Here is a 23,748-nt window from a genome sequence, read left to right as displayed (position 1 = left end):
ATAATTCATGATTCTAATCTCAACAAGATCGCGAAAGCAAACGGCAGATAAAATAATAATCTTTGAAACTAAGTTAAATTTTTTCAGAAAAGAATGCTCAAATTTAGGAATCATAAAACCACTACAATTATATTTCAAATCATTGCAATTAAGATAAACTCTAAACACACTTCTTCATTGTTGTTTATATGCGAGACAACATGATTTCATAGTAATTCAAAAATTACAGTAATCATAGAAAAGACATAAGCAACAGAATAACATTCAAAGGCCAAAAATTGTTTAAAGACAATACCAAGACAGGACGAAAAATGCAAAAATTAGTAATAAGTAGCGATTTTGGAAATGGCTTGCTAGCAAAATCTCAGTACGGCCTTAACACAAGACAAAAGAAATGACGAAAATCTAAGAAAAAGCTGAAATCCTAACAACTGAAAAAATCAATATAACCAATATAAATCTAGGTGCCAGTACAAAGCTAGAATCATGCAAACTAAAATGTGAAGAATATGGACACAATGTAAGGAACACCGTAGCAAAGACTGATTCTTGATTTTTGAAAGTTAAAAAAACCAAGAAAAACGAATACATTTCATTGTTCAGCAATCGAGAAATAGAAAAGATAACGAGCTAAAGACATCCGAGACAGAGATTCATCCTCCTGAACAGATTAAAAAAAGAAAAAGCGAAATTTAAACATACAAAACATACAAAAAAAAGTCAAAAAGTTTTAAAGACCACTGACTGAAAAAAACTTTACCTGTTTTTCAAAAACTAAACGCTAAAAAATGAATGAATGCCTATTGAAACAAAATTAAAGTCCCTCGTGTTGCACAAAAGGACTGTTCTAGTAATTAAAACCAAAATACAAACAAAAAACAGAAAAAATGGAAAAAACTACCAAAATCGGATTCGCATATGTACAATTTTGTGAAACAAAATTACATCGAGGTAGAAAGAGGCGTTGCGTATACGGATTATCAAAGGGAAGTTGTCATATTTACCAATTTTTGACAAAAAGAAGGCTGAAGGATCCAAAAATAAAGAAAATGATAGAAAAAAAGCCAAAAATTAACTAAACAATCCAGAAATATTTGCCAATTTTGAACTTCTAATGCATTTTCAGGCTCTGCAAAACACTGTGGTATCAATTTCCGAGGTTTACATTTAAATTTAGCATCGAATAAAAACTATTTCTACAAAAAAAAACATAACCGACTAACGTCGGGCGAATTGCTCTCAAACGACCGGCGAGCGGTTGGCTTGCTCAGTAGCTAGCCACGGGGGGGGGGGGTGCACCGGGGGCTGATGGGGGCAGCACTGGGTGGGGGGGGGGCAAATGCGCGGTGGGGGGGGGGTGGAGCCAATAGTGGGGGTGGGGGGGTCAACAAAGGGGGGGTGTCAACCTCTAAGAACCGCCCCTCACACCATAAGTATAAGTATAAGTCTCCAAGACAGTTTGAGCTGAAACAGACCTGAAAGGCTCTAAGAGCACATAATGCCCGCTGGGCACTACCTGTTTATCCCGTTTTTGAGGACGAAAAGTCAAAAGCGTCAGACGAAAAATTGGTCAAGCGAAAAATCGCATAAAAAAAAGACCGACAGGACTAATATAATTGCTACAAACTTCGTTTGAGAGCAATTAACAAATTACAAGCAAAACAAACTTGGCCACTTAGACGAAAAATGGCTAAAAACGGTTATCTACATGTGCCATTCAGTCAAAAACTAATTTTCAAAGTCAAAAAGTCTTTCACTAAACGCAGCGCATGATCAAAAAACTTCTCTCGCTCAGAAAAAATTAATTCACACGGCAATGCTTCTCACTTTAGGTCAAAACAGCGTCTGAACGAATAGTACTTCCGGTTTTAAAAAACCTTAAGAAAACCAATACTCCTCTTCGAGTCGAAAAAACCTTCAGAAAACCAATACTCCTCTCCGAGTCGTAAAAAGACAGCGCCCCAATACAATTCAAATTGTTTGAATTGTAAAACAACCAAGAGCACCGCAATACAGCTCCGCACAGCTTACAGCTTCGCAGCTGTAAAAAAGTGTAATAATCACGTCAAAACAGAAGTATGAAAAAAACTGATCAACCGGACCAAATTAACTCATACAAGCATCACCCTGTGTCCCAGATCTTGTAATAATCAAAATAACAAATATACCCAGAAACACAACAAAAGGAAACCAAAAGGAATAGTGAGATGTGCTTGAAATACATTCCCCCAAATTGATTTCATTTTTCTCATATATGATGTTGAATATTAATCGTTGTTCTACAAAATATGAGTTGTGGTAAATGGTATCTCTCACACGAGAACTGAATTAGTGTAATCGAGCAATTAAAGTGAAATTACAGGATTCGGGCATTCACTCAACCTTCATAGCAACAAAAAGGTTAATAATAACATCAAAATATAATTCAGTTTAGCGTTTGAATAGGAACCCAATTATATTCGGCCATCAAATTGAAGCTTATACAGCAAACGTATTCTTGTTGTTATGTTGGTTTGTCGGTTACACCCCAAGTTAATGGTGACTAATTGGTATCAAAAGAAACGTACCCTTGCAAGTCAACACTAAATAGCCAAAGACCCACTCACTCTCTCACTTTGAACAAATTCAGGAATCAGGATGGAAAATTCACAGATAGAGAGCTGAATCTTGCTAACAATCACTTCCTAAGATTATTTTACATCACAATTGAACGTCAAAAGATGAGGGCGAAATAAGCATACAGTTTTTACCCACTCACTGTATTATTAACAAATAACAACAGTTATACAACAATTAGGTCAATCAAGATTTTGGATGTGATCGTAAACAAAATCCCAGAAACAGATTCAACTTGACACAATAAGAACTTACTGCAGATCAAACAAGTTCCTACAACATGCAGTACTTGTTTGCGACTTGAAACATCGACCAAAATGCAGGAAGCGCATAAAAACTATTATCTGCACTCTTACCATATTGAAGTATCTGAATTTTTTACATCACTTTATCTAGATTTTTTTATATCGCTTTGAGAACATCTAAGCTATAAACAGACATCAAAATAGTTCTAGCTCAAAAACATTGAGTGAAGGGTGCATTCGCATTGATTTCTAATTAAGGCATATTTGAATACTAATGCCTGCTTATTTGATCAGGTATCAGTTCTCATACCTTGAAGATCTAGATGACCTCTTCATTGGGTTTGGAGAAGCCAGCATATGTTCGTGATCTTTTGCACCAGGGATCACGTCCAACATAGCCCGGATGAAATCTCTGAACTCTTTTGTAGAGTTCGCAGACGAGGAACTGGCGCCGCCTGAGCCAGGACCAAACTGGACATCTTGAACACTTTGGACCGCTAAAATAGGGTTAACAATAAAGGTCACTGTTAATAGATAATATGAAGGTTACTTTGAAATCAGCACATTTTGAAAGCAAAACTAATAGAATTGTTAAAAACCAATTTCCTCTAAGTAGTTACAAAGAATTGAGTGAGAAAATAGTTTACTAGTCTCAACTACAGTATTGGCGCTCCGATATTGGTACATAAACAAACGCACTGTGTTTAGAGAAGCGGCTTGGTTAAAAAGTACGAAAAATGGAAAGCCTATTAATAATAAATTTAGTGCAAACAGTCATTTAACTACATCCGAGGTTGTGTGACAATCAAACTCACCAGGATGCTGCCTTCAATTTCAAGGCTCGGGAGCAGGTAATGATTAATACTCAGATATTGCGAATAAACACACTAAGACACAGTTGACACGATCTGTTGAAGATCATTACAAACTTATAGTGAGAGAGAGAGAGAGAGAGAAAAATATGACTTCAAATGATGATATCAAACTTAACGACGGATTCAAAACTTCCTCTTTGCTCATGAACTTTATCTTATAAAAAGGAACATGTTTGCCATTAGTTCAGGGCAACTTTTTTAAAAATTTCTTTATACTTTTATAATCATATCTTTTCTCTTCTATCGCTAAAAATTTGGCATTAACTGCGCTGCAAATTGTTTTTTTTAACAAAAGCTTAATTAAGACCTCCGATGCATAATTAAATCATCTAAAAAAAGCCCTCTAAAAAGATTTGCGAAACATTTCGGAGAAGAAATTCCAAATCTTCCAGTTTTCCATTCTTTTCTCAGTTCATTAACAAAACTTAAACATCGGGCGAATTGCTCTCAAACGACCGGCAAGCGGTTGGCTTCGTCAGTAGCTAGCCACGGGGGGGGGGCACCGGGGGCTGATGGGGGGCAACAGCGTGGTGGGGGTTGGAGGCAATAGTGGGGGTGGGGGTCAACAGGGGGGGGGGGGGAGGCGAACCGCCCTTCACACCATAAGTATAAGTCTCCAAAACAGTTTGAGCTGAAACAGAGCTGAAAGGCTCTAAGAGTACTTAATGCCCGCTGGGCGCTACCTGTTTATCCCGTTTTTGAGGACGAAAAGTCAAAAGCTTCAGACGAAAAATCGGTCAAGCGAAAAATCGCATTAAAAAAAGACCGACAGGACTAATATAATTGCTACAAACTTCGTTTGAGAGCAATTAATCAAAAACAGGTACTTCCAAGAAAACTGCCCCTCATCCCCGCAAACTTACGTCTTCTCGGCAGCTTAGGCGATTTGTACACTGGCGATTTGGGCAGAAAAGCCTTCAGAATTTAGCGGAGGGACTAGGATTACAGTTATCTAACATTGATATTCCTACACGCATAAGCAACAAAAAAAAAGTTTGATAGATCACTGTTTCTCGTCTAATAAGCAAATCACTAGTTGGAAAGTCTGCTTACCTCCTTTCGATATTGATCATAATGTAATATTTTTTCAGAGCAAACTTTTGTTGTTAGAAGAAAAACAAAATTTTTTTTTAAACGAGATACAAAAAATTTTGTCGAGGAAAAATTTAATAGAGATCTGGCTCTTGCAGATTGGAGAACAGTTTATCAACAAAGAAACTGCAATGAAATGTTTGCAGAGTTTAACAAAATTTTTCTGACAATACTCAAATGCACCAACAGAGAAGAAATTAGTTTCTAATATAAAAAAGACTACTTCAGAAAAACCTTGGATGACAAAAGAAATTAAACATTTAGTTTCTGAGAAACATCGTTACTTCAATGAGTACAAACTGACACAAAGTGCTGAATCTTTTGCGTCATTTAAAAAATATCGCAACTTGTAAACCGAAAGTTAAAAGAAGCACAAAATCAATTTTCAGAGGATTTTTTTAAGAAAATTGAAACCACAAAAGAGAAATGGAAATTCATTAAGAAAAAAATTGGAAAGAAAAATAACAGTCCAAACATCACTGAAATTGATGAGAATGGTAAAAAAACGAAAGATAAAAAATCAATATGTAACGCTTTTAACAGAGTTTTCAGCGAAATGGGCATCTACAGAGGGCAGATTGTTCCATTGAACGTCGAAAAAATAGAGCGAACTTTTCAAGAGTTTAATTTTAGACCTTTTACTTTGAGGGAAATCTATTAAGTTATTGACAATCTAGACAACAACAAAGCACCAGGGCCGGGATACATCAATGCTTGGGCATTGAAATCCGGAAAATATGCTATTGGGACACATCTTCAGATTATATTTAACGATTGTATTCAAGAGAAAGTTTTTCCAACAACTCTTAAGGATGCACACATCACACCAATTTTCAAAAAAGGAGATGTTTCTGTTTTAACGAATTATCGTCCAATTTCTGTAACACCAACTTTTGCAAAAGTTTTTGAAAGGCTTTTACTTAATCAGTTATTAGAATATCTTGAAAAATTTGCGCTCTTGAACAAAAAACAATTCGGTTTCCAATCTCGAAAGTCGTCTACTGATGCTGTTCTTTACTTTATTGAAAAAATAATAGGAAATAAGCAAGATAACGACACAGGTGCTGTGTTCTTAGATCTTGCAAAAGCTTTCAATTCAATTTCACATGAAATCTTTCTCAAGAAAGCTGAAAATTTCAGCCTCTCTCAATCAACAATTTTACTTCTCAAATCTTTTCTCGAAAATCGAACACAAGGCGTAAAACTGGGTAATGACTTATCAGATAAATTAACTATTAATCATGGTGTTCCACAAGGAACTGTGTTAGGACCTCTTATTTTTCTGTTATATGTCAACGATTTTTCTGAAAAGCTGGAAGGTGAAAATGATGTTGTTCAATTTGCTGATGACACTAGTATTATATGCAAATTCGAACGTAATGAAAATATTCCCCAAAAAATTGAAAAAATATTAGAACAAACAGACAAATACCTGACAGAGAATCAACTCACATTAAATGCCGATAAAACAGAGATGTTATTCTTTACAGATCATACTAATTCGGATCCAGAAATTTCTTTTAAAGGCGAAGTTATCAAACCAGCTCATGCATGTCGTTATCTGGGAGTACAAATTGATTCAAACTTAACCTTTGAAAATCACCTGAATTCAGTTTTAATCAAAATGGCTAATGCAATTCCTTCTTTATATCTTGTAAGAAATCAAATACCTTTGAAAGTAAGAATTGATGTTTTCAAGTCAGTTGTACTCTCTCATCTTTCTTTCAGTGGAGTATTCCTTCAAACTCTTACAGTGAAAAACATAAACCGCATAAACAGGCATATTAACTGGGGAATAAAAGTTTGTTATTTTCGTCAAAAATTTGACCACTCCATTGATCTTCTCATTAAGGATCGTATGCTACCAGCCGAATTGTTTATCTCAAAAGTTAGCCTAATGAAGCTACAAACAGATATAAAACAATGGGAAACATCCGAAAATTTTAAAATGTTTACTAGTCGCCATAACGCCAGACAGAACAACAGAACAAATCAAATTATTATAAAAAAAGAAAACGAAAACGAAGTGGAATAACAAATCTTTAATCTTGAAAAGCGTTCAAAAATGGAACAAATTGCCCTCTTCAATAAGAACTTTTAACAGTAAAACTTGCTTTAAAAATGTTTTAACCGAGTTTTTGCTCGATCAACACAGGAAAGTACCCGTTAATAGACAAATAGGAGCCTTCAAATCCTATTTTTACCTATAAAAACGAAGAGCCACAATTTGAAGATTACTATATTAATAACAATGCTGATTAATTTATTTAACATTTTAGAGCATGTAGATATCTAACCTTAGGGTTATAGTCTCAGTAATTTACATGTTTCAAAAAAAAAATTGCACACTTAAAGACTAGTGAAGACATAAAACTACTCAGCGACTTTTGAGAACGCACCTCCAATAGTGAGACAAATAAATTTCAAACAAATATCCGTAGTATGACAAATCGCATGAAAAGATCAACAGTACTAATATATTTTTGATGCAAACCTCGTTTGGGAGCAGTTAAAGAATTTTGATATTTCTGATTTGAGTTTTAGAAGTGAATTCACGCCAATTCATTCCAGCTGGTGAGATCGAGTGAGGGCAAAGGTGCGGGGTTACGCGTGGAACGCAGTGGAGAGGTTGGAAAGGGGTAGGGGAGAGGTAAGTTAAGTGGGTGTTAAAGGAATGGGGTCATACTCTCAGATCTAAGTACCGCTCTTTACGCCATAAATTTTCGGTGGACTGTTTAATCAGAAACTAGTGAGCCGTAAGGCTCTAAGAGAACTATGTGTCCTCCGGCCTGTACCTGTTTATCACGTTTTTGTGGACAAAAAGTCAAAAGCGTCAAACGAAAAATCGGTCAAGCAAAAAATTGTATAAAAAGACCGCAGAACTAATATAGTTGATACCAACATCCTTTGAGAGCAATTTAAAAAGGCATAAATCCGCCAGAGGTGCAGCTGAGAAGATGAGGGCGGCTATTGAAAATGGCATGAATAACTTCATTTTATGTTTGTTCCTCATATGAGGTCGGAGTATTTGAACCCACTGGGGATGACCACACCACACGTAACCAACTATCTTCGGAAGAATTGCTCTCAAACGAATGACAAAATGTTGCCTTCGGTAGTTGTCAGTATCCCAATCATCTACCGGCACGCAGCAAAATGGAACGGATAGATAGTGGGGGGGGGGGTTTCGCACTATACACGTTCTCGGTAAGTGATGCACAAACTTAGAGACCAGTAAGTCTAAGAGAACTGCTCAGCGACTTAGTTTCCCGGGTTTACCAGTTTCTCAAGACAAAAAGTCACGAAATTCTTATTGGTCGGTGGAAAAATTGCATGATAAAATAGACAAACAGGACTAAAATACTTGCTACAAACCTTGTTGCAGACCAATTAATAACATAGCTGGCAGATTGCCAGAAAATAGCGGCAATAGCTTCGTAGATCTGCAGACTCAAAAAAAACAGTAAAAGAGGCAGACCAAAAAAATTCGTCTTTTCATTGAAGGCTGATATGTTATATTTTGATTAAAAATCTGTATAAGTTTTTGCTGCCTCTATTAGCTGATCTCAAATAACCTTCATTTAGAGTGAAACACACCCATTTGACCTTATCTCTTTGAATTAAAGTAAATAAAAGTCAATTTCAAAAAGAGGAAGTCATTTTTGAGAGTGAGGTAAGTCAAGTGTGACCAAAAATTTAATCACGCGCATGAACAAAAAACTCGCTCCACTAAGAGCGAAAAATGACGTCACACATGCAATTCAGTTGAAATTGCATGAACGAATGAACAAAAAGTGGCTGTGACGTCATATGGTCGTAACAAAAATCATGACGACGAAATAAAAAAACATAGCAGGACAAGTCCTGACACACAATTCAAAGAATTTTCATTGACTAAACAGAAAACTAGACCAAGAACGGACTATGAATGGATTGGGAAAACCATTTCGGAAAAATCCGATCCAAAAAATCGAAAAAACTGTAAAAATCAAAGTGAAATTGCCACATGTGAACAAAAAACCACTAGTGAGAAAGCGAAATTTTGTTCAAACACCGTTCTCTCACTCTACTTTAAATTTAGAGCGAAAAAATTTCACGCCGCAAAACCACTCGCTTTTTCGCTCCACTTCCTGTTTCGGCGTGACCAAAATCACTACTCCAATTTGACTTCAAAAATCATGAAAATGTGTGAACAGATCTTAAAAAAAAACATAGCAGGACAGGTCCTGACGAACAATTCAAAGAATTTTCTTTGATCAAACAAACCTCTAGACCTAAAACGGACTATGAGCGAACTGGAAAAACCATTTTGAAAAAAAAATCAGAAAAAATTAAAAAAAAAAAAACAGAAAATCAATGTCAAAATGTCGCATGTCAAAAAAATTCACCAGCCAGAAATGGAAATTCGGTTCATACAAAAAACTAGGCCTAGAATGAACTATTAATGGATTGGGAAAACCATTTAGAAAAAAATCCGATCCAAAAAATCGAAAAAACAGTAAAAATCAAAGTGAAAATGCCGCATGTGAACAAAAAATCACTAGCGAGAAAGCGAATTTTTGTTCAAACACCGTTTTCTCGCTCTACTTTAAAATTAGCGCGAAAAAATTTCACGATGCAAAACCACTCGCTTTTTCGCTCCATTTCCTGATTCGGCGTGACCAAAATCACCACTCCAATTTGACTTCAAAAATCATGAAAATGTGTGCACAGATCTTAAAAAAAAACATAGCCGGAAGAATTCCGGAAACGACTCGAAGTAGAAATCTGACTATTCTCACTAATCAGATGCATCACCAGAATATTACAAATCGACAGACATTGTAACCAATTCACAAAGAAAAGACTGGAGAAGTGGAAACTTGACAAAGAACAAAAGCAAAAAAAAATATTCTCTAAAAATCCAAACAAAATTCTCTACAAAAAGATAACATGCAGCTTCCCATAAATAACTCATAGATATCAATTAGTTATATATTTGGCTAGATCAATCACCCACCCAGTACTTGCGGAGAAACGTTAAACAACAAACTAAAAAAAGACTAAGAAAAACTCTTTAACGAATTAGAGTTTTGTATAATTTGTTTAAATGAAAACTGCCCTGCTAAGCCTTCAAGTGCAAATTCATAGAATCAACACCTACAAAAATGCTTCTTATTGAGAAAAAGTTACCAACAAAAAAACATTAAATTGGAAGAAATCGGCAAAAAAACTTAGAAAAAAAGACAAAAAGTGGCCAAAATTTGCGCTGATCTACTCGATTTTCTTTAACAAAAACAACTCAAAACTAATATCAATCAAAATGAGAGACATCCAAAAGAGCTACAACAACTGAATTCCACTAGAAAACTCCCCAAATGCTATCAAAGGTTCAGGAAGAATAGAAACGACATTTAAAACCAAAATGAACAAAAAAAACGAGAAAACGTAAGGTGTTTAAATTTTACAAGAAAAAACAAAACCAAATAAAGTTACTTTGAGCAAATAGAGCAATGAAATGCTCGCGAAATAATGAGCAAGTCATAACAAGCTAAAAAAATTGTCTACGATTGAAAAAAAAACGAAAAAAAACAAAAAATTAAAAAAGTGGTTGAAAAATTCTCTATTTTTCTGTCATTTTTCTTCAGAAAAAAAATGTTTTATACCAACAAAATTGTAATCAATTTATATCCCTGATATTCTTTGAGATACGAGCTTCTATGCAAATTGCACTTAAAGCAGTAAAACAAAAAAAAAGGCCAAAATACATTAAATTTCGTCGAAAAATCAGCAAAACTGATCAAAAACCTCCAAATTTGCATAAAACTCAAATTAACTACTTGAAACCTTCAATTCCTATCAGAACGAGCTCAAATCCAATACAATATCATAATCAGACCTCATAAAAAAAGAAAAATTGCAAAAAAACTGCTTTTAAAAGCCGCACGTGAACAAAAAAATTTCGCTCGCTCAGAGAAAATTTTTGCACACATCAATTTCTCGCTCTCTCAAAAACAGCGGTATGAACAAAAAGTCACTCTCTTTTCGCTCCGCTCTTCACTTTTGTTCAGCAACCAAATCACTCCAAATTTTTTCACCCGTTTCATTTCCCGCTTAAAAATTCACTCCAATAAAATTGATTAAAAAAAAAAGACTTCTCCAATACTCCTCTTCGAGTCGTAAAAAGACAGCGCCCCAATACAATTCAAATTCTTTGAATTGTAAAAAAAACCAAGAGAAGGCCAATAATAGCCCCAGCTATCGCGGTGCGGCTATTAAAAAGATTACATAACAAGTCATAGTAATCGGCATGCTAATATTAATGGAAAACTACCTCATAGAGCACAAGTGTTGAAGTTTTAAAAAGGAAAACTCAACCTGCATCAAATATCCGAAATTTAGGAAAACTATTGTTCTAATTGGCAAGCGTGCACTCCACTTTTATGAGAACAATTGTACATCATGATGCAGATAGCTGTTCTATAATAAAGCACATGAAGACACATTAAGCTGTCTAATCATCACAGGAGCGATAGCACACAATGCCAACAGGAGAGCACATTAATCAGATGTTGCTAAAGCCACACAATTCATACCAACAATCTAACTGATTCGAACACACTCAACTACCACACAATTGCGGATATACACATTTGACATTTTTTCTAAATATTCAAAAAGTCAGTTTTCAGTCTCTTTCATAGAGTTTCTAACCCCAACCCCCCTCCCCCCACATCCCATTGGAGGATTGGATATATTATCAGGGACCTACAAATAGTTGATTCACATCTAACAAATCACAGGAATTGTACCTAGGAATTGCATTAACGCGGACATAAAACTACTATGCCAGTACGGTACAACATGGTTATCTAAAACCGATATTTCTACACTCTTAACGATAAATAGAATATTAAGAATATTAGTAATTGTTCCATTATATCTAAGGAAACACCAAGGAATGGAACTAGCTGCAACAGATAGATTGTTGGCAAGAAAGGGAGAACAGGATAGGTGTTAGGCATAGAAGCAGCAAAACTTACACAGTCTACGGTTATCTGAAAAGTGTGAGTGAGTGTACGCTGGACATGACGTCACAATTCTTCAAAGTGGTAACGAACATTGCGGATCTGTTTCTAATAACTCCAGGGAACAACAATTACTCAGAATTGCTCGTTTACAATTTCTTCGCCGTTATTTTTTATTTCAATAGGATAAATTCTTCTTCTGTCGGGCCATAAATTGCAACAACGTAAAATTGCGTTAGGATGGGGTAACAAACAGATTCCAAGTGCTAGTTACTGTGCTAAAAGCCAACAGACAGGTTATGATCCAGAAGCTGAAGAGTAGAGGTAATGCGAATAGCGAAAGAATCGATAACCTGTTCAATATTGCTCAACAAATTTGTTTTGCCAGTCCTAATTACCGTTAAACAACTAACTTAAATAATCATACTTAGGTTATCACTAGAGGCAATCAGAATAAGCATGATTTGGATTCATACTCTTTTCTGTTTTTGATATGCTATACATAACAGACCAGCCATTTTGTTTTATCATTATTTTCCAAAGAGGCTATTCCAAAGAGGACACCAAAAGCACCTTATTTCTTTTTCCTCTATTTTCAGTAAATGCAGCTTTTAAAAATTTTCACAGAAAATTCAACTTAATACTTAAACATACCCGGCAGATTGCCGGAAAATAGCCGCCGTTGATTCCGATAAGCATGATTGGGATTGAAAGAATAGACGACGTTCAAATAGCGGGCATCTAAAATTGGGCTTTATGGATTTATCCCGTTTCTATTTCTGACTTCAATTTTTTTATACTGACTCTGTTCATTTTGAATTGCTTTGCTGAGCAACTAATGTTCAAATTCACTCTTAGCAGAATGAGAGAAGAGAAAAACTAGCCTAGAGAAGTCAAAAAGACCACTCGCTTTTTCGCTCCATTTCCTGTTTCGGCGTGACCAAAATCACTACTCCAATTTGACTTCAAAAATCATGAAAATGTGTGAACAGATCTTAAAAAAAACATAGCAGGACAAGTCCTGACGTACAATTGAAAGAATTTTCATTGACTAAAAAACTAGACCTAAAACGGACTATGAATGGATTGGAAAAACCATTTAGAAAAAAATCCGATCCAAAAAAATCGAAAGAGTGAAAATCAAAGTGAAATTGCCGCATGTGAACAAAAAACCACTAGCGAGAAAGCGAATTTTTGTTCAAACACCGTTTTCTCACTCACTTTAAATTTAGAGCGAAAAAATTTCACGCCGCAAAACCACTCGCTTTTTCGCTCCATTTCCTGTTTCGGCGTGACCAAAATCACTACTCCAATTTGACTTCAAAAATCATGAAAATGTGTGAACAGATCTTAAAAAAGACAGCGCCCCAATACAATTCAAATTCTTTGAATTGTAAAAATAGGAGCGCTATAATAGCCGGCTGAGAAGATGAGGGCGGCTATTAATTAAATGTTTCAATTTTTATTTACGTTGAGCTCCATAAACTTACAAGTTTTACACGTTTGAATTGATAAACATGGAGGAAAATGCCCCACAAGAGTTGACATTAGAAAAGAGGTCAAAGCTCCATTTGTTTGACAGATAAAACAATATGTAAATAGACATGAACACAACAGTAAGAAAAAGACTAAAGATCGTTCAAAAAAGTTATTTGAGAGCAACCTGTGAAAATAAATGAGCAGAGCAGTTAGAGAACTCAGACCAAAATACTTACATATCTGAACGACCTTGGAACCTTCAGCGCAAAAGAAATAAAATGTGTAACTTCAGGGTGATTAATTTGAAAGTGATATATTTGTTAATTTTGAGGCTTTTGTGACCTTATGCAGACTTAACAATTTGTCCCATTTTTTCACTTAATGTAAGAGATGTCCAAGATCAAAAATCGATGAATTTACCGTGGACATCAATGACAAAGAGGCATGAACTTTATCACTCGTACTAACGTATAATGCAACCAGTGACGAAAAATTTGGGCATTTAATCCTTCAAAAAACTCCCTAAATGAGCCTAAAAATAAAGCTCAAATTTATTAAGTAATTATTTCAGAGCCGTCATGAGGGTAGTAAGGCTTTCTTTCGTTTAGGTCTAATTGATATGTCGTAAACTATCACGAAATTAGATACTTGTAGACAACACTCTTGCCGCGGATAAAAGCGGAGGCGAGCGTTGATAAGTTACAAATTCGAGCCACAGATGCTTACGCCTTATCAAAAACAGATATCTCGGACAAACTTAACAGATATTTTCATTTTTGAAAAAAATATGAAGTAGTTTGCTTGCTTTAACTGTTATCCACATACACTCACACCCCCAATCTTAAAACATACGCCTGATATTTCGGTAGATTTTGCGGCATATGTGAATATTAGACACGACACAGAACCAGTCATCCGATTGTTCGATCAGATCAGAGGCCAGCAAAGTTGGGTGAAATCATAATTATTTTCGTTAACCTCTTCTGGCCCGATTCATAATACAAAAACCTTCTCGCCACTGTGAGCTATTTGCCAGCTGGCATCTGAAATCCTTTGACTGACGGGTGCTCACTAATTGGGGGACAGTTTTGCTGCTGCTGCGTTATCTCTAATGTCCTTGTTTCAAAGCAGCTGTCGTTCGATTTCATTTCTCTTTCATTTCCCGTTGACCCGCAAATATTCGTCGGCCATTGCTGCTCTGTTCAAACCATGTGGTATTCTCGCTAGATTTGGTAGATGTCTACGACTTGAAATATTTTCGATTAGTTCGTTGCGTAGTCTGACTCTGGCATTGAATTTTTTATTACTGCACCGCTCAGAAAATGCACCATCAGCAATTTGTGGGTGGCTAATATGGCTTAAAAAGGTTTAAAAAGCCATTAATTTTTTGTTAATTTATTAATTTCTTAATACCATTTTGTGTTAAAATAATGACGCTGAACATCGGGAGGGACTCGTTTTGACTTTTGTAGGAACGTCAATTATCATTAAACCTGTCATTTTATTTAACAATCAGTTTTAAGTCTAATAATACTAATTTGATCGAAACTGAAATCGAGTTGCTTAATTTGGAGTTAAACTTTTGTTAATACAATTAGACTGTTTTTGTCTATGATCGTATGTCCGAACACCCCAAAAAGATAAGAGCGCTAAATTAAGTGTAATTTACATGTTATCCCTATATAACTTTTGAGCTTGCAAGCATATCTGCACTGTTCTGTGTAGCAATTCAGGGGTCATACTATTCAAATGAGAACAATTTGGCCATTGAGGGTGTGTCAAAAATTATCACACAGCATGAACAAATTCAACAACTTGATTACTGTAAACAAGTATAGCCAAACCACAGTTAGCTTCATGTTTCTTCGCTTTATGAAGTTCCTTCTGTATCCTATTAAATCGCATGTACAGTAAAATGAGCGGCAGATCAAGGTATAATTGAAACCTTGGTCTAATCATTACAGTCATATCTTAAAAATTTATTAGCAAATTACATAATTAGAACCCCTGTTGGATTAATGAGCTAATATGTAAAGAGCCAGTGTGCAATGCAACCCAAAAAGTATTAAATATTACTTGCTGTCAATTTGTGATTTTATTATAGGTGCTCAAAAAATACACACATTGAAGATCACAAGGACATAACAAAGCATGTGCAAAAACGTCACATTTAGACTTATACATGATCATCAAAATATCCAAACAAAGCTTGACCAGCAAAGGCCCGATTATTTCTATCAAGCATTCGCAACCAATAAGTGCCAAAGATGGTGGCAATACCTTGCGACACACAAGTTATGCAGAACCGGACTTTCCGTTTCTTTGTCCCTGAATATTAAAATTCAAGCAATGATATTTCAACTATTATGACAAGATGATTTAGATAACATATAAGCTCAAACTTATACATAGTCTATTAGCATGTGGAGAACTAACATCCCAAGAACCACAAGAGCAGATACCACTTTACAAGCACGACACAAGAAGCGCCCCTGGATAGATGTCTCGATTAATATGGGAAGCTTGTTAGTAGATTCAAGGAAATGGATTTCCACTGATAATTCCGGTCAGGCCTATATCCTTTGACATAAAATGTTACAAAAAATGGCGCAAATTCTTGCAATTAATCATCGGCAAGATGCGAAGATAGAAATCATTTTCATTCATCAAATATTCGCTCTTTACTCCGATGACGTGAAGCAAAGAACACTCAAAAACTGCTCGAAAAACGTTGAGGCAAAACAATGCAAAACAAGCCTTTCCTTCTTCCCTGGTGAAAACGTTTTGCTTTCTTAAAACTGTTTGCACAAAAAAATGCCTGTTTTATTTTTGAAAATGGATTGCATATTGTAATTAACACATTAGACTAGCAATTATAACTTAGCCGGTAGATTGCCGCAAAAGCTGAGGAACAGACTTGCGTACGTAGAATACAGATGAGAAAAGATACAGAAATGAATATAAAAAGTTATTGATGGCGCTTAAAAAACCATGAAAAACGGACAGCGATAAACTGATATGGCTAGTTAAAAAGACTCGGGACCTTAATTTATTAGGGATATTAATTGAACATGAGTTTCTTTGACATTAAATTCTTTCAAACTAAAAATTGTAACGTTCAGAACTCGTTTCGTTGAGCAAGGTAATTCACGTATGATAGAGAACGAGAGAGAGAGAGAGAGAGAGAGAGAGAGAGCGAGAGGGGAGACGTCACGCGCTCAAATTCCACTAGTGAGAGGAACTCATTCCGACGTTTTCAACTTTGCAAAGAGAGCAATGTAAAACGAAAAAAGAACGTCAGAAGAAACAAAAAACATAGCAGGATAAGTCCCATAGTACAATTAACATAGCCGGAAGACTGGCCGAATACCTGCGAAAAAGATTTGCCTGCCGTAAAATAGTTTGGAAATGAGTTCGGAAAAAAGTTATCGCGGCCACTTTAACTTTAATTCAAACGGGGTGTATCATTGAGAACAATTTTGGGTGCAGAAAGTTTTGACAACAGAGAAATTCGAAACCCAGTCCTGGGCTTCAGAATCACAAGTATTAACCACTCTGCTGGCCATCAGGCCCTTGTAACCGTTCAACTTAAAATCAATTTTATTTTAGCAGCAGACATAATTACTGAATGTGAACAATTTAGGTCACGCAAAAAGCACAAGTCTGAAAATTCACTGGAAAAATCAAGCGCAAGAATGCTCTAGAGCAAATGTTAAAAGAAAAAGAACGTCAGACGAGGAGCACCGCAATATAGATACGACGAGCACCGCAAAAAGAGCACCGCAATACAGCTACGTTCAGCTTACCGCTTCGCAGCTATATACAGACTTCTGATCGATAGAACAAAAAACCAGACAAAGAAATTACTATGAATTGATTCGCGAACGTATTTAAAAAAACCCATCAAAATGAGTAAAAAAGCGAATGTAAAACCAAAAAAAAAGACAAATTGTAGCACGTGAACAAGAGCCACAATAGATAAAATTATTTTTTGTTCAAACAACCTTTTCTCATTCCTTATCATTAGTCAAAAAATTCCACGCCTCAAAACCACTTCTTTTTGCGCTTAGCTTCCTGTTTAGGCTTGAGCAAAATCAATTGATTCGCTAACGTATTTAGAAAAACAGATCAAAAACAGTAAAAAGGTGTCAGTAAAAACGAAGAGATCAAAAAGACAAATTTGCAGCAGGTGAAATATCGCTTAAGCCATTTTCTGTTCAATGAACCTTTTCGATTCCTTATCATTAGTCAAAAAACACGATCGCTCGGTTTCCTGTTTAGGCATAACCAGAATGACTTCTCTAATTTGACTTCAAAAATTCTGAAAAAGTTTGCACAGATTTAAAAAGTGATCGGCAGATTGCACAAAAATAGCCGCCAGTGACCCCATTGACCGAAGTCAGGTGTGGAACACAATGAAAAACTGAAAATTGACGACAACCTAGTTTTTGTTCCAGGTGTCAAAAATGATCTAATTTGGCACGCAGTTTTAAAAGATTCTACCAACACGTTGAAATTAGTTGCCAAATTGGAGAACAAAAATATTAACTAGTGCCAGTTAGCAGTACACTCTGAGGAACTTTGATAACTAAAGACTGTCTTTGAACATTAAGTCTCAGTGCCTGTGCTTTATTGGTTTAACCCGTTTCCTTTGATTTCCCTCCTTGACCTTGACCGTATTTGCGTTATTTGAGGACACAATTCTAATATCAACTCAATTGAAACGTAGAGCGGGTTAAGTCAGACAAAACAAGACTGAGTGTTGTGAGAAAAAAACAAAAAATCACAGAAAAAAAAAGTTGTAATAGCATCTAAATCATTACCTAACTAATGAACATAACATCATCCCTTTTCCAGCACCATCAAACTTTAACCATCAACGAAGTACACGACCCTAAATGCGCAAAGCAAAAAAACTGCTAACAGCTCACAAAATATGTACAAAACTAGACAGTAAACATACCCGGCAGATTGCCGGAAAATAGCCGCCGTTGATTCCAATAAGCATGATTGGGATTGAACGAATAGAATATATTGAAAAAAAAAGATTTTTGTACAAAAATATTTTTTAAGTCCGATTTATTTTGATGGCATTTCTTAGTTGAACATACTTCTGTTTCTTAGAGAGAGGCTACAGGGGCTACCATCAACACCAATAAGCATTAGAGGTGATAACTAAGACTTATAGGAACGACGTTCAAATAGCGGGCATCTAAAATTGGGCTTTATGGGTTTATCCCGTTTCTATTTCTGACTTCAATTTTTTATACCGACTCTGTTCAATTTGAATTGCTTTGCTTAGCAACTGATGTTCAAATTCACTTTTAGCAGAATGAGAGAAGAGAGAAACTAGCCTAGAGAAGTCAAAAAGATTTCACGCAAAATGTCGAAAAAGCGGCAAAATGGTAAAGCGAAAAAAAGTTTGACGAAGTAAAAAAAAATACGAGCGCAATAATAGCCGGCTGAGAAGATGAGGGCGGCTATTAAAAATAACAACAAATTACATAGCTATTGATACTACGCGTCCTTAGATAAGTATAGACCAATTCGCAATTAAGTATAGCCCAATTAAGTATAGCATATAAGAAATCCCGTAAAAATGCAAATCTTTAGAAAACTAGTGGCATCCAAAAAAACATCAACAGCTACTAAATCCAGAGCATACGCCACATCGTTGATTAATTCCGTTCAGGTAACAGTCAAATGGAGGTTAGATTCAAAACTTCCAAAGAATCTTTTGAAACAAACGGTATCTAAGTCAACAAAAACATTAGCTAAAAATCCATTAAACGGGAAAAATCCGATCAAGCAGGCCACTGTGAACTTATCATTGAGGACAAGCATTAAAACCAGCAGAAAAAATTTGTCAAAAGCTTTTTGATTATAAGTGCTGTCCAAGACAAAAACCACCAACATAACCGACTAACGTCGGGCGAATTGCTCTCAAACGACCGACGAGCGGTTGACTTTGTCAGTAGCCATCCATAGTTTAGTGAAGCTAGCTTTAGCTTGATTCGACCCTGCAACTTTTAGTTTTCTAGCCTTGTTAGTAAATAACTCAAATAAAAAACTGAGATTTGTAACTAAAAATTTGCAACTAAAAAACTAAAAATTTGCAATATTGCAAAACATTAAAGAAAACATTCAAATTTCGCAGTGGAAAGGTTCAGAACTCTTTTTTTTTGTCTCTTGAGTTATGTCAAGTAACCCATCTGCAACACTTAAAAAAGTCGTTGGCCAGTAATGGTCGTTAAACCATTTCATTGTCCCAAGAGACTATCCAGTATCACTATTTCAAGCTTTAAATAGTTTCAATGGCTCATAAACATCCATAAACTTGAAACAAGATAATAATTTTCCAAAAATTTGAGAAAAAATTTATCAAAAAATTGCCAAAGCTGGAGTCACTAAAAAATTGATACCCATTCCATTAACTGTAGAAACTATGCAACAGTTCATGGTCAAACCTTGGAGGAGGTCCCTGAAACCCTGGTGCCAGAAAATGATAAAAAATTCAATAGGATTAAAAAAAAACTTGAAAAAATTGCAATATATTTAAAAATTGCTGATATTAAAATCTTGAAAAACATTCCATTACATCTAGAAGCTATGCCGTATCCTATAGTCAAACCCTAGAGGAGGTTTCTGGGCTCTTGCGACTGGAGAAACTTAAAAACCGACAAAAAATTTCAGAAACCTTAAAAAAATGCAAGTTTTATAAAAAAAAAAATTGCTAAAATTTGTCATATTAAAAATATAAAGCTATTGCATGGCAAATAAAATTTTTTCAGTAACTTAAGGACCCTTAAGGACATTTTTAACTTTCTGCGTCTGGAAAGACGTGAATATAGAAATATAAATGTCACAAAGAACTGAAAAAATTTGTACGTTTTGTCAAAAAAATGCTAAAATTCGTGATGTTAAAATGTTCAAACCATTCCACTTCCTCCGACCGGCTGTTCAGACGTAGCCATGGGGGGAAGTGAACCTGGGGGCTGATGGGGAGGGGGTGGGCAACAGTGGGGTGGGGGCAACAGCGCGGTGCAGGGAGGGGTGGGGGCAACAGCGCGGTGCAGGGAGGGGTGGGGGCAATATTGGGTGGGGGGGGGGGGAGTCAACAGTGGGGGGTGTCTTCAACCTCTAAGAACCTCCCTTCACACCATAAGTACAAGCCTCCAAAACAGTTTGACCTGAAACAGCGCTGAAAGGCTCTAAGAGCTCTTAATGGCGCTACCTGTTTATCCAGTTTTTGAGGACGAGAAGTCAAAAGCGTCAGACGAAAAATCGGTCAAGCAAAAAATCAAATAAAAAAAGACCGACAAGACTAATATGATTGCTACAAACTTCGTTTAAGAGCAATTAACAAAACTTGAAGCCATTAAGTAGATTTACTCGAAACACGTGTATATTTTAAAATTCCGAAAGTCTGCAGTGCAGAAGTTAAAATGCAACAAGTTGCTACTTAGCCAGAAGTTGACTTCCGTTGCTTTTTGTCGATTTAAGACGTGCGCCTTTCGTTTTTTAAGCATGGTTACGTGACTCTGCAGAAGTCACATCACAAGTTAGGAACTGATAATGAGACATGATCAAAAAGACTAAGGGATAACATAGCCGGCAGACTGCCAGAAAAGCTGCGAAAGAGACTTGCGTACCGTAAAATACAGATAGAAACAGATAGAGATTAATTGGAGAACATAGCCGGCAGATTGCCGGAATAGCTGCGAAAGAATAGACCTGCGTGCCATATAATAGAGATAGAAAGAGATACAGATCTAAATTGAACAAAAAAATCGACGCCGCTCAAAAAACTAGGTAAAAAACATTCAGCGATAAATAAAGTTTTTTAAAATACATTCCGCAGAAGCCTCCTATTAGGGACTTTTACTGCACAAATGAGTTCCTTTGACCTTAAACAATTTCAAACTAAACTTAAGTTTAAAGTGCAAAAGTCAATTTATTGAGTGAGGTAAGTCACGTATGATCGAAATCTAATCACGCAAATAACCTAAAACCTTTTGCTAAAGCGAGTGAGAAATGACGTCACGCGCTCATATGCCGTTAGTGAGAGGAAGAAGTGATTCAGAAAAATTGACTTTTTCAGCTTTGCTGTGTGAACAAATGTAAAACAAAAAAAGAGCGTCAGACGACGAAACAAAAAACATAGCAGGACAAGTACTGACGAACAATTCAAAGAATTTTCATTGACTAAACAGAAAAACTAGACCTAGAATGGACTATGAGTGAATTGACAAAACCATTTTAAAAAAATCAGATCAAATAAAAAAAAACAAAAAATCAATGTCAAAATGCCGCATGTGAACAAAAAACCACTAGCGAGAAATGAAAATTCAATTCAAACAAAAAATTAGGCCTAGAATGAGAGAATCAGAGTGAAATTGCCGCATGAGAACAAAAAACCACTACCGAGAAACAGAATTTTTGTTCAAACACCATTCTCTCACTCTACTTTAAAATTAGAGCGAAAAAAATTCACGCCGCAAAACCACTCGCTTTTTCGCTCCATTTCCTGTTTCGGCGTGACCAAAATCACTACTCCAATTTGACTTCAAAAATCATGAAAATGTGTGAACAGATCTTTAAAAAAAACATAGCCGGAAGAATTCCGGAAACGACTCGAAGTGAAAAAACCATTTAAACGCCATTCAACACTCATCAAACAAAACGTGCTTTCATTAATTTATGATTATCTTGAAACAAGGTCATGAAACAAAAAAGTAAAAACAAAATCAAATCTGTTAAAATATGATAAAAAATCTGATCAAATATTGTTATAAATTGAGATCCCGGAAAAAACTATTTCTGCCAAAATAACTTCATCAAAACACCTAGTACTTACAAAAACCACTTAAGTGAATTTTGAAAAATACTTTAGGCTAAAATTATGAAAAAAGCTCTTAAAAACAACTTTCACTGAAAAAATGGAAAAAGTTACTAAATTTTTTAATATTTCAAAAACATATAAACCCAAAGAAAAATTCCCTTCAGCCAATAGAGTATCCAGATGCTCGCAAAACAATAGGCAAGTCATAATAGGCAAAGAAACTTAATTAAAAACAGAAAACGAAAAACTGCAAAAAATTTTTTAAAAAATGGTTCCAATTTTTGCCATTTTTTTGTCATATTTCTCAACAAAAAAATGGTTCTTACCCACAAAACTGTAACCAATTGTTATCATAAACTTGCTCAAGTAGAAGGCGTTTCTTCAATACCCATTTGAGCCAGTAAAACAAAATAATCGTCAAAAAAACCGCAAAAATTAGCCCGAAAATCAGCAAAATATATTAAAAACCTCCGAATTATTATAAAATTCATTATAATTTCCAGAAAACTTCATACCACTACCGAAACCAGCCTAAAATTAAAACAAAATCATAACCAAACCTCTTAACCAAAATAAATAAAAAAACTGCTTTAAAATGCTGCACGTGAACAAAAAATTTTCGCTCGCTTAGAAAAAATTTTTCACACATCAATTTCTCGCTCTCTCAAAAACAGCGGTATGAACAAAAACCACTCTCTTTTCGCTCCGCTCTTCACTTTTGTTCAGCGCCAAAATCACTCCAAATTTTACGCGTTTCATTCCCCCTTCAAAAATCTCTCCAATTAAATTGATTAAAAATAAAGGACTTCTCCATCACTCCTCTTCAAGTCGTAAAAAGACAGCGCCCCAATACAATTCAAATTCGTTGAATTGTAAAAAACCAAGAGCACCGGAATATAGCTTCGCTCAGCTTACAGCTGCGCAGCTATAAAAAAAGATAATTAATTTTTGAATTATAAAACCCAGGAACACCGCTCAGCTTACAGCTATAATTACTATAGATCATTATGAGGATAAAAATCGAGTTCTTAAGGTTCGTACTCCGCCAGGGGAAGAAGGAAACAGTTCCCATAACCCATGAGGGTGGAATAATAGTGAGATAGAATAGAAACTTACGTTGTGACTTTTTAAAGGGCTGGAACACATTCCTAGAGTTGATGAGGCAGGATGCTCTGATTAGGAGAGCCCCATTGCCACGTGCATCTCTCCATGTGATGACAGGCAATCGGTGTGTCCTGTAGAACTCCTTCACCTTCTTCACTATTATATCTGTCGCACCCGAGGGTACCACCACCGCCTGTGGATACCTGCAATACACGATATACAGCATATATTGCATCACACGAAGGAAAATCGTCTGGCTGCTCTGACCAGGAATTCCTTCGCCAGCAAAATGGTAAAATTTACACGGATCGTTGGTTCCAGATTTCACGCATCGAATTTCAAAATTCACTCACTCTCAATTTTCATTAGCAAACGAAACAAGCTGCTATATAGTTCTCAATCAAATGAAAATAGTTAACCGCAGTAAATATCCCATATTTACACAAATATTTTTTTTCGTTAGTAAAACTATTTTTGAGAACATAAAA

The 23,748-nt window shown here is 35.7% G+C and overlaps 1 protein-coding gene across 16 annotated transcripts in view; it reads right to left on the bottom strand.

Annotated features, from left to right (window-relative positions):
- The window catches only part of LOC142349375 (myotubularin-related protein 13-like), a 235,257-nt gene that overhangs the window by 96,156 nt on the left and 115,353 nt on the right, over positions 1-23,748 (bottom strand). For 9 of the 16 annotated variants that reach the window (XM_075400867.1, XM_075400878.1, XM_075400874.1 and 6 more), the window contains 5 exons: positions 23,273-23,463; positions 13,551-13,571; positions 3,172-3,358; positions 2,872-2,889; positions 2,568-2,582 (listed from right to left, as the gene is read on the bottom strand). In XM_075400867.1, the coding sequence (XP_075256982.1) occupies positions 2,568-2,582; positions 2,872-2,889; positions 3,172-3,358; positions 13,551-13,571; positions 23,273-23,463 (432 nt within the window). Of the gene's footprint in view, positions 1-2,567; positions 2,583-2,871; positions 2,890-3,171; positions 3,359-11,850; positions 11,866-13,550; positions 13,572-23,272; positions 23,464-23,748 lie in introns of all 16 variants that reach the window. The other 7 variants (XM_075400875.1, XM_075400882.1, XM_075400869.1 and 4 more) reach the window with 6 other exon arrangements.

Source organism: Convolutriloba macropyga, chromosome 11 (genome assembly GCF_964194025.1).
Source record: "Convolutriloba macropyga chromosome 11, txConMacr16.3, whole genome shotgun sequence".
NCBI classification, from domain to species: domain Eukaryota; kingdom Metazoa; phylum Xenacoelomorpha; order Acoela; family Convolutidae; genus Convolutriloba; species Convolutriloba macropyga.
This window is presented reverse-complemented; position numbering and strand designations above follow the sequence as displayed.